The sequence below is a fragment of the Xenopus laevis genome, chromosome 5L (assembly GCF_017654675.1).
Source record: "Xenopus laevis strain J_2021 chromosome 5L, Xenopus_laevis_v10.1, whole genome shotgun sequence".
Taxonomy (NCBI): domain Eukaryota; kingdom Metazoa; phylum Chordata; class Amphibia; order Anura; family Pipidae; genus Xenopus; species Xenopus laevis.
Genome location: NC_054379.1, coordinates 58,599,996 through 58,612,188, shown reverse-complemented (window position 1 = coordinate 58,612,188; position 12,193 = coordinate 58,599,996). Strand labels below are relative to the sequence as shown.

At 43.5% G+C, this 12,193-nt stretch overlaps 1 protein-coding gene across 1 annotated transcript in view; it reads right to left on the bottom strand.

Moving 5' to 3' along the window:
* The window catches only part of tbce.L (tubulin folding cofactor E L homeolog), a 47,458-nt gene that overhangs the window by 22,958 nt on the left and 12,307 nt on the right, over positions 1–12,193 (bottom strand). Inside the window, exons 7-9 of the mRNA NM_001095061.1 lie at positions 12,159–12,193; positions 2,837–2,913; positions 1,556–1,651 (exon numbers count right to left, since the gene is read on the bottom strand). The exon at positions 12,159–12,193 is cut by the window's right edge and continues 68 nt beyond it. Of these exons, the coding sequence (NP_001088530.1) occupies positions 1,556–1,651; positions 2,837–2,913; positions 12,159–12,193 (208 nt within the window). The remainder of the gene's footprint in view (positions 1–1,555; positions 1,652–2,836; positions 2,914–12,158) is intronic.

Below are 12,193 nucleotides of genomic sequence, written 5' to 3'. Positions count from 1 at the left end.
GAGCCAATAAGGGTATTATTTTTTTTTACTTGTAATATTGGTGTGTAGGCACTAGGCAGCCATCTCAGATAATTTTTCCTGGTTGTGCTTTCAGAATGAGCCAGCACTTCACAATGGAACTACTTTCAGACAGTCTATTGTTTCTCCTACTCAGTGTAACTGTAAGAGTCGTATTGGGACTTGAATTTTTACTATTGAGTGCTATTCTCGTACTCTTCTATCAGGGAGCTGTTATCGTGTTACATTCCCTTTGTTCTGCTAATGGACTGCTGGGGGGGAAAGGGAGGAGAGTAATGCCACTCCAACTTGCAGTGCAGCTGTAAAGAGTGATTGAAGTTTATCAAAACACAAGTCACATTGCTGGGGGCAACTTGGAAATAGATACGTATAATGTCTAGCCCCATGTCAAATTTCAAAATGAAATATAAACAAATCTGTTTGCTCTTTAGAAAAAACAGATTTCAATGCAGGATTCTGCTGGAGGAGTGCAACTAAGTGATACATTTTGTAAAAAAAAATCTTCCCATAACAAAATCTCTTTAATAGTATTAAAGGGAAATGTAATGAACTTTAACTACAACAAAAGGAAAAATGTCAACATAACTGGAGCAAATATTTGCTTATATTTTTGTGTCAATTTGCTTGAATATAAGGTAAAAAAAGTGCATAATAAGCTAAACATTTTAAAATATTAAAGTTCAGTTTTGTTCACCTTACTCCCTTTTGTTTTAACAATTCTTTCCCCAAAGTACAATATGGATCCATTGACTGTTTCTGCCATAGTGGAGACCAAAAATGTGATTCTTTCTCTTTTTAGGACTAATTAGAGATTGTTTTTGATGCTTTAGTATTTTGCCTTTCATGGATCAAGTGCAAGCTAAATAGGCAGGTGTTAAAAGGTATATGAATTTGTTTTTCAGTCTGGTGTCTGATGTAATTAGGCATGCACTGAATCCAGGATTAGGTTCGGGATTCGGCCAAGAAAGTGGATTCGGTGCATCCCTGTAATGGCAGGAAAAAATATTCATTTGGAAGTTCATGCATTTCATATAAATTTGTAACAGTATGTATCAATAAAACCCCTTTAAATGTTGCTCTGTTTTCTTTTGATTTTCTGAAGCTGTTACTCGCATGCAATTGTGGCTTCAAAAAGATAATATTGATCTCAATTCTAAGGACCTATCTGACCCCCCTGTAGTGACAAAAGTCTAAAGAATAATCTTTAGTCTTTTGTCACTACAAGGGGGTCAGGTAGGTCCATAGAGTTTGAGACAATACGATTTTTCACTCACGCTGGAGAGGACACGTCATAAAATACTACCGAATAGAAATCAATGAATATCTCCTGTGCTAAAACATTTGAATCAGTCATGATAACAATTTAAGCAACTGGCCATTGGCAATGAGAATGTCAGGGAAGATTAAGCATAGAATCCTGTTAGCTGATCTGCTCTTGACAGCAATGGAATAATAATAAGCAGGTTGTTATTGCTTATAATTAAGTTTTTATAATTGGATAAATGTTGTTGGTAATTACATTCAAAGAAAAACAAACCTTGGTAAAAATGCTATTGTATGAAGCTGATTCCCATCAACTATTTTATTGTTAGAAATATCCAGTATTGTCAGGTTCTGAAGATTATTAACTGGTCTACAAAAAGAAAGAAAATGTGGGTTATAAAATGTGCAATAATGCTGATGATTTCAATATATCATAATGATGATAAAAGATGAACAAATATGTACAAAAACATAATTACATAATACCAACATTTAATTTGTTTAGATATATAAAGATGATATACCGGATATGGTAGTGAATACATGATTCTGCTAAAAAAAAACATGCAAGGGACCCTGCAACATGTAGTTCCTCTGGATCCCTATACTTTTAGGGCTCTAGTCGCTTACCAGACACCTTCTCCTGAAAACCTCATGTATTATAAGACATATAAGAGGTCAATTATTTAAATGCAAGCAGTCAGAATGATGCAGAAACTGGCAATTATCCATTTTTGGACACTGACTTGTCCCTAAGTGTCTGCAGGTCTCAACGCTCAGAATGCAGAGAGCTGTACAGCAAGTCAGGGAGCAGCAGATGTAATTAACCTATTGCTGGCAAGAAATGTTATATTTATAGGTGTGTGATAAACAGAACCTTTACATATACATATTTCCACTGCACAATGTTACTATTCCAGGAAAACCAGCAGCCTCTTCCTTCTTATATGGCCTATGTTGGGTTTTTTTTCGCTGACAGAGAAAACACAAATCCATGCTACACCCATCAAGTGTGTTTAGGGTTGCCACCTGGACGTAAAAAAATATGCATGTTCACAATGTTATTAATAGGGAAGAAATATAATAATATACAAAGGTATTTTTTTCTAGAAAAGGTGGCAACCCTAAGTGTGTTTAGAGACAGGTATTCATGCAATCCACCTATCTGTGCAAACGGGGATGAAAGTTGCAAGTTAATGCATACACAGGTGTGTTTGGCATGTGTGTAATAGGCCTCAGGGAGAAACACTCTGCCTATAGCAGACACTGGCACTTGTAAAGCATAATTTGGGAAAACTCTATTTCCCTTAAACATAAACTAGGTAAAATTCCAAAAAATTAAAAGGAAAGTAAAGTGAAACCTAATATTTTCATTAAATGTGACTTGGACTTTTTCACTTTTTTCTTTATTAAGGAAAATTGGAAAAGTGTGAAAATTATTATTCAGTTATTTTTTGTTGAAATTTACATTTGTGTTGCATTTACATTATTTGTAATGGTATGTACATTATTAATGTTCCACTGGAAACAGCAACAATATCTTCTGAAGACTTACTGTTCTAACAGACTGATGTCATTTGAAACAAGATGCAGTTCTTCAAGGGCTGGCCACATGGATGCACACTGTAAGATCTTAAACAAAAACATTACATTTTCCTCCACTATCAACTATGATAATCCTTAAAGGGGAATTAAAGTCTAAAATAGAATAATTGTTGAAATGCTGTATTTTGTATACTAAACATAAACATGAACTTACTGCATCAGAAGCCTAATTAAACAAATGATTTATGTTTTCAAAGTTGGCCACCGGGGGCCACCATCTGATAACTGTGCAAGACCATGTGTGGTCTGGGCTGCTGCTTAGGGATCGTCATAAATTATCAAAACAGTACAAGTCAAATAATTTCTGGCATAGAAGCTGATACAGCAAGAATGATAAATAATAAGAATAAGCAGACTGCACTGAGCCTGTGGATTGGAATCTCTACTCGGTCGCCAGCTGCTATACAGGGAAACAAACAAAACTGCTCTCCCCTTCCCTTTCCGTTTGAAAGTATGATTGTTTCCCTGCAGAGCAGCTAGGGGCCATTTCCTATCCACAGCAGTCAGAGCAAGTAAAACGAAGGGGGAATTTCTCTGCCTACAATCAGGTTTCTTATAAAAACAGTACACACTTTTAAGTTAAATTATATTGGAAATAGATTTATTTTTCAATAAAGGAGAAGGAAAAGGAGATTTTTTGTATAACTTACCGTTAAATCTCTTTCTCTCTAGTCCATTGGGGGACACAGGAAACACTGGGGTTAAGCTATTCCAACCAGGAGGCAGGACACTGACACAACAAAAAACAATCGCTCCTCCCCCTCCATATATATATATCCCTTGTGCTTAACCCTCTAACTCAGTTTAGTATATCAACCGAGACTAACATAACCAAACCAAATACAGAGAACTCTTGTCTCAGGGAGGGAGGTCCTGTATCCCCCAATGGACTAGAGAGAAAGAGATTTAATGGTAAGTTATACAAAAAATCTCCTTTTCTCTAACGTCCTTGGGGGACACAGGAACCACTGGGACTTACCAAAGCAGTCCCTCTGAATACCAGGGAGGGAAGAGACAGACCGCCCTTAGTCAGTCATAACTACCGCATGAAGCACCTTCCTACCGAAACTAGCTTCAGCAGAGGAAAAAACATCAAAACGATAGAATCTCGTAAAAGTATGAACTGACGAACATGTCGCCGCCTTGCACAGCTGCTCTGCAGAAGCCTCGTTTCTCCATGCCCAGGAGGTGCTTAACGCCCTAGTGGAATGTGCCTTTACCTGTGCTGGGGGACTTCTGTGAGAACTCTCATATGCTTGGTAGATGGACTTTTTAATCCATCTGGCTATCGTAGCCTTTGTAGCAGATGCTCCTTTCCTTGGACCTGAGGGAATGACAAAAAGCGAATCTGAACGCCTAAAAGAGGCTGTTCTATCCACATAGTACCGCAAGGCCCGAACAACATCCAAGGTATGTAGCTTCTTCTCCCCCTCATTCTTAGGTTCTGGACACAAGGAGGGTACCACAATAGGCTGGTTCACATGAAAATCAGACACCACTTTAGGTAAGAAGTTTGGTATCATACGCAAGGTAACCCTGTCTCTGTGGAAAACCATAAGCTCCTAAGCAACTGAGAGTGCGCCTTGCTCTGACACTCTCCTGGCCGAACAAATGGCCAACAAAAAGACCACCTTTGACGTCAACCACCCTATGTCTACCGACCTCATAGGTTCAAATGGGGCTTCCTGTAATGCCCTGAGAACCAAGTTAAGGTCCCACACCGGAACCGACTGACGAAATAAGGGAGTGACATGCGCCGCTCCTTGTAGAAAAGTTTTCACATCATCACGTAGCGCTAATCGTTCCTGAAATAATACTGATAATGCAGAGACCTGCACCTTCAAAGACGATAGTTTAAGACCACCATCCAATCCCTGCTGAAGGAACTGTAGTACATTGCCAATCCGTAACCCTTCGAATGGAATCTGATGTCTCTCACACCACGTCTGATAAGCCTTCCAGACCCTATAGTGCCTTACGGGTTTCCTAGCCTTGATCATGGTTTCCACCACCCTGTCAGAAAACCCCTTACGCCTCAGGATGGCTGTCTCAATCGCCACGCCGTCAAAAAGAACAGGGCCGGGTTGTGGTGCAATATTGGTCCCTGACGAAGTAGGTCCGGTCTTGCTGGTAGTCAGAACCAATCACCCACTGCCAGGGAGATCAGGTCTGAAAACCATGCCCTTCTTGGCCAGAAGGGAGCCACTATGAGCAAGTTCAGACTTTCTTGCCGAAAACGCTTTAGGATTCTTGGAATCATGGGTATTGGCGGGAACACGTACGCCTTGTGAAAATTCCAAGGAAACGTCATTGCATCCACTCCTTCTGCTTCCGGATCCCTGGATATTGAAAGGAACCTTGGCAGCTTTGCATTGTGCCTGGACGCCATCAGGTCGATGTCCGGCCAAACCCACCTTTCTACTAGAAGGGTAAATACCTCCGGTATGAGTTCCCATTCGCCTGGATCCAGGCGATTTCAACTTAGATAGTCTGCCTCACAATTCAGGATTCCGGGAATGTGAAACGCTGCTACTACTACATTGTTGCTCTCTGTCCACTCCATTATCCTCTGTGTCTCCCTCCATGCGGATACACTCCTTGTGCCCCCCTGATGATTCAGGTAGGCCACCGCTGTTGCGTTGTCTGATTGCACCTTTATGTGCTGGTGCTCTAACATATCCTGCCACTGAACTAGGGTCTGGTAAATGGCTCAAAGCTCTACAATGTTTATAGGCAGTCTGGACTCCTCGGGAGACCATGTGCCCTGTGCCCACCTCTGGTCGAGCCTTGCCCCCCATCCGGTCAGGCTTGCATCGGTTGTTATCAACATCCACTGTGGGTCCTCCCACGACTGTCCCCGAGCCAGTCTTGCTGGATCCATCCACCAGTTCAAGGACTCTCGTGTTGTCCTGTCTAGAGTCATAGTATTCTCGAGAGATCCCTTCTTCCATCTGCGGATAATGCACAACTGTAATGGTCGCAGGTGAAATTGGGCACATGGAACCGCCTCCATTGCTGCCACCATTAACCCTAGAACCTGCATGCAAAATCGTATCGTGGGTGTGTGGTTCTGGATAAGTTGTGCTACCATGTTCCTGAGTCTCGACTGTCTCTCCTTTGGCAAAAATACTCTCTGTGAGCTTGTATTGAATACTAGCATGACCTGGCTGGGTACTAACGACGACTTCTGACGATTGATCATCCACCCGAATGACTCTAGTGTTGCCACCGTGATGGACACATTCCTTGTAGCCCTCTCCAATGATTCTGCCTTTACCAAGATGTCGTCCAGGTATGGAATAATCGAAATTCCCTGAAGTCGCAGAATGCCATGATCTTCGTAAATTCCCTTGGTGCTGACGTTAGACACGCAAGGCCACAAACTGGTAATGCTGCTGAAGAAAAGCAAACCTCAGGAACCTGTGATGTCCTGGCCAAATGGGAACATGCTGTGAGGATCCGCTTCCGCGTTCCTTCCGGCGCAGGCACGCTCATCGGGGAACCGATGCGCGCCGGCGCGCGGTGTTGGACGCCGACGCAAAGGCGTTGGCGACGGTCGCCGACGCAAGGGCGTCAGCGATGGACGCCAATGACGGACGCACTGACGTCAGCTGTGCGACGCCAGCGTGAGGACGCCAGTTTGGCACCAAATAGCTCTATTTAAACCTATCTGCTTCTGTGACTCATTGCCTGGTTATTAGGTAATCTGACTGAACCCCTAGCATTTGAATTCTACTTGATCTTCTGTGTTTGACCCTAGCTTGTTTCCGGATTGTCTTATTACCGCCTGCCCTGATCTTCTTGCCTGACTACGTTTACGATTCTTCGCTGCCTGCCCCTGACTTCGGCCTGCCTGACTTCGCTTCTGCCTGAACCCTCTGTACTTCGCCTTGGTTAGTCTCATTGGCTACTCGCCACATCACTACTCCCTGTCCACTCCAGGTGGGTTAGTGTTGTGCGAGGCGCTTGTGGGTTCGTATCCTGCTCCTTCCTCGTTGGATCAGACGGTAAGCCTGACAGTATAACCAGGCCATGGATCCAACCGAAGGGGCTTCTCCATTCGCTGTCCTGACGCAACAGCTGTCGTCTTTGACTCAAGCCGTTCGGGAGCTACAGAGTGGTTACTCTCAGCTACAGGAGCATATCCGAGCATCCGAGATCATTCGTTGAGACCTTGTATCGATTATAGAGACTTAAATAAGATCACGGTCAAAAATCGTTACCCTCTTCCTCTCATTCCGGAGCTATTCCAATGATTTAAGGAGGCCAAGATTTTCTCTAAACTTGATCTTCGAGGAGCATACAACTTGGTTAGAATTCGGGAAGGGGATGAATGGAAGACAGCGTTCCGCACCCGTTATGGTCATTTTGAATATCTGGTCATGCCGTTTGGACTTTGCAATGCCCCCGCTACATTTCAGCATTTCGTCAACAATGTTTTTCGAGACTTTCTTGATATTTTTGTTATCATTTATCTGGATGATATTCTAATTTTTTCTAGTTCTTTGGAGGAGCACAGAATGCATGTGAAGAAAGTTCTTGCCCGCCTTCGTACTCACCAGCTCTATGCCAAAGTCGAGAAGTGCTTATTTGAACAGACATCTGTGGACTTTTTGGGGTTCTTTATTTCTCCTTTAGGAATTCAAATGGATTCCAAGAAAATCTCTGCAATCATTGATTGGCCTATCCCTTCTTCTAAGAAAGCTGTCCAACGCTTCATTGGATTCGCAAATTTCTATAGAAAATTCATAAAGAATTTTTCTCAAATTATTTTACCAATAACTGAACTCACACGCTGTAATCAAAAATTCTTTTGGTCACCACAGGCTCAGATGGCTTTTGAGAAGTTGAAAAAACTCTTTACGTCGGCTCCAATTCTTCGTCATCCAGACTTGGCTCTTCCATTTACGTTAGAGGTCGACGCTTCGGAAACTGCTGTGGGCGCTGTCTTATCACAGAGGTCTGGGGTTCAAGAAGAACTCCATCCAGTTGCTTTTTTTTCACGTAAATTGGCCAAAAGCGAATTTAACTATGACGTGGCGGATCGTGAATTACTCGCTATTAAATTGGCATTAGAAGAGTGGAGGTATCTCCTCGAAGGGTCCAAACACCCAATTCTCATTTTCACTGATCATAGGAATTTGGAGTACCTGCGGTCCGCCAAGAGATTAAGACCTAGACAAGCAAGGTGGGCTCTTTTCTTCATGCGATTTAATTTTCACCTTACTTACCGGCCCGGGTCAAAGAATGTCAAGGCGGATGCCCTATCTCGCATGTTCTCTTCTGAGGACGAGATTCTCTCTTCTCCTGAGACAATTCTAAATTCAAAAAACTTTCTTTTGTTACAATCTGTTCTTGTAAACCAAATTAAGGATGCGTCTAAAACTGTCTGTGAACCTTCTTTAGTACCCAAAGAAGGGTTTCTTCTTCATGAAGGGAAAATTTTTGTTCCAGAACTAATGCGTTTGGAGGTTCTTAAAAATATTCATGACTCTAAACTGGCGGGTCATCCAGGTATAAAGAAAACTATTATTTCTGCTAAAAGACTGTTTTGGTGGCCTGGGATGACTAAAGACTGTTCGGAGTTTGTTTCCTCTTGTGAAGTCTGTACCAGATCCAAGGACTCTCATGTTCGACCTATTGGCCTCCTCCAACCTCTTCCAGTTCCTTCTCGTCCTTGGGGATCAGTGTCAATGGACTTTATTTCTGATTTGCCACGCTCCTGTGATTGCTCCACTATTGTTGTTTTTATTGACCGCCTGACCAAGATGGCTCATTTTAAATCTTTGCCTGGACTTCCTTCTGCCTCTGAGACGGCTGATTGTTTCATCAAGGAAGTAGTAAGACTCCATGGTCTTCCAGATGAGGTAGTATCTGATCGTGGCCCACAGTTTACGTCTCAGTTCTGGAAAGCTTTATGTGGTGCTCTTAAGATTTCTGTGTCGCTTTCATCGGCTTTTCATCCTCAATCCAATGGCCAGACGGAGCGAACTAATCAGACTCTTGAGCAGTATTTGAGATGTTACTCATCGTATCTCCAGGATGATTGGGTTAATCTCCTTCCTCTGGCGGAATTTGCCTATAATAATGCCCAACATTCTTCTATCAATCAGTCCCCCTTCTTTGCAAATTATGGTCTACATCCTGTAACCTTCCCTTCTTCCATTGTTTCTGATATTCTTGTTCCTGCAGTTAAGGACCGGTTAACCTTTTTGGAACATGAGGAGAGCGCAACAGAACTTCAAGATTTACGCGGACAAGAAACGAAGAAGTGATCCAGAGTTTAATGTGGGGGACTGTGTCTGGTTGTCTACTGTTAACCTCAAGTTGTCCTGCCCCAGTAAGAAGTTGGGTCAACGTTTCCTGGGGCCTTTTCCTATTATTCGTCAGATTAATCCTGTGGCTTTCCAACTTAGACTCCCGGCTACCTGGCGTATTCATCCAGTATTTCATGCTGCTCTACTTAAACCAGCCTCCACATTTCACTTTCCTGGCCGTACAGCTCCTCATCCACCTCCTGTTGTAGTGGATGGTCAAGAGGAGTTCGAGGTTGAGAAGATACTGGATTCCCGTGTTAGGGGCAAGCATCTCCAATATTTGGTCAGTTGGAAAGGCTTTGGTCCGGAAGAGAATTCCTGGGAACCTGTTTCTAACATCCATGCTGCCGAGCTGTTGAAGAATTTTCACAAGAGCTACCCTGATAAACCTTCTGTCAGTCGCGTCCTGAGGCCGCTCCTTGAAGGGGGGCAATGTGAGGATCCGCTTCCGCGTTCCTTCAGGCGCAGGCGCGCTCATCGGGGAACCGATGCGCGCCGTCGCGTGGTGTTGGACGCCGGCGACGGACGCCGACGCGAAGGCGTTGGCGACGGTCGCCGACGCAAGGGCGTCGGCGATGGACGCCAATGACGGACGCACTGACGTCAGCTGTGCGACGCCAGCGTGAGGACGCCAGTTTGGCGCCAAATAGCTCTATTTAAACCTATCTGCTTCTGTGACTCATTGCCTGGTTATTAGGTTATCTGACTGAACCCCTAGCATTTGAATTCTACTTGATCTTCTGTGTTTGACCCTAGCTTGTTTCCGGATTGTCTTATTGCCGCCTGCCCTGATCTTCTTGCCTGACTACGTTTACGATTCTTCGCTGCCTGCCCCTGACTTCGGCCTGCCTGACTTCACTTCTGCCTGAACCCTCTGTACTTCGCCTTGGTTAGTCTCATTGGCTACTCGCCACATCACTACTCCCTGTCCACTCCAGGTGGGTTAGTGTTGTGCGAGGCGCTTGTGGGTTCGTATTCTGCAAGTTCCTGCTCCTTCCTCGTTGGATCAGACGGTAAGCCTGACACATGCAGATACGCATCCTTGATATCCAGGGATTCTAAAAACTCCCCTTTCCTCATGGATCTATTGACTGAACGAATGGATTCCATGTGAAAACGGGAGTACTTTATGAATTTGTTTAGTGCCTTCAGGTCCAACACTGGACGAACAGACCCGTCCTTCTTTGGCTCGATGAATAAAATTGAATATAAGCCGTCAAAGCGTTGACCAGACGGAACCGGAGCCACTACTCCTGATTGTAGTAGTGACCACACTGTCCCGAAAAAAGCCTCGCACTTTGGCTCCCTTACTGGTACTCTGGAGAGAAGGAAACGTTTTGGCGGAGGTGCCTGAAACTCCAACCTGTAACCCTCGCTGATTAGCGTTTGAACCCAGGTATCGGACACCTCCCTCCTCCAATTCTCCTGGAACCTCCAGAGTCATCCCCCTATGGCTCGACTGAGGTCCCACGCCCCCGTCCAGTCATTGGGAGGGGGTCTTGTCAGTGGTCGACTTGACTTGCGGCTCTGCCACGGATGCTTGTTTCGCTGTTGAAACTTCCCCATGGAACGATAGCCTTCCGATGTCCGTGTTCTCCTTGGAGAAAACTGGAACCTCGAAAAAATCTGCCCTTTTTTTTAACCTGATCCTTACCTAGGCTTGGTCTGCGGCAATAGAGTGCTCTTTCCCCCTGTTGCTTGGGAAATTATTTTCTATCCAAACAGACGTTTCCCCTTAAACTGCAGACATGTCAGAGACTTTTTAGAGCTCAAATCTGCCGTCCAGTTCTTCCCCCCAGACCGGTGCAGTTTTCTGCTGATAGCAGCACCAGCCCGGGGATTCAGGTAAGTCAATACAATCACTTGGGGGTGCCTAACATTTGGCAACCCCAAGTGCACCAAACCTTTCCTTCTCCTTTTAAGGAGAAGGAAAGGTTAAAACTAAGATATCCATATCAGAATATACCAGTATATATATACATACAGAATCCAATCGATATCATATGCCCCTGAGGAAGTACTACAGATACGAAATGCGTTGGGCTTTTCAAATAAAATTCTTTATTATTTTCCTATTGATTGGATTCTGTACGTAAAAAACCCAGTACATCAAATTCTGGACCGCGAGGAATTAAATTGAACAGATCGCTTTGCTGACAAAAAGCAGGGATGCTACATCTGCCTTCTTTCCATTGCGGTGAATTTACCTACCAGCGTGGAGAAAAGTACCATCGACAGCGACCATTAAAACAAAGTCCCCAAAGTTCTATCCGTTCGGTAAGTGCAATTGCCCGCAGTGCATAGCACAAGTTCCGGCGTTACTGCCCTATTAAGTTTTATTTTGCAGATAACCGATCATCGGCCTTTGAATCTCCACAAGCGGCTCAAGTTTTCGCGATAGGCTGTATAACTAATTAACACCTTGTGAGTAGATCTATTTATCGTGGAGCACACTCCGAAAATAATTTACTGCACTATATACTTTTTATTTTTCACATCTAGGTGCTGAGATTTATACATATTACTCCAGAGCGCACTGAATCAGTATATACTTAAAAGTTTTTTTATTGTGGACTGGTGGATCGGTGATTCCCCTCAGTGCTGCTAATTATCACTAATTGGAACTTCTGTGCAGAGCCTACCTTTGATTGTCCTTAGGGCACATGTTTGCACAGATAACATTAAGGGCAATGGAGCACGGGCCAATTGGTGTCTGCGGGAAATTTCAATATAAGTGTTTTATTGTGTGCTGCAACCAACAGATATTTTGGACATTGGGTACCAAAATTTTGTGTAGACAACAAAACACCCCATGTAGCATTGGTCTTAAGCTCTGTAGGATACAATTATTTTGTATCTAACCAGGTTAATAACACAGGTCTTTATAAAAAATACATTTTTTAGAAGAAATGTTGTATAGGTAACTAGGGTCAGAAAATATCTTGCAAAACTTACCTCATTCCATTTCATTCCTGTTCGATTAAGAGAGA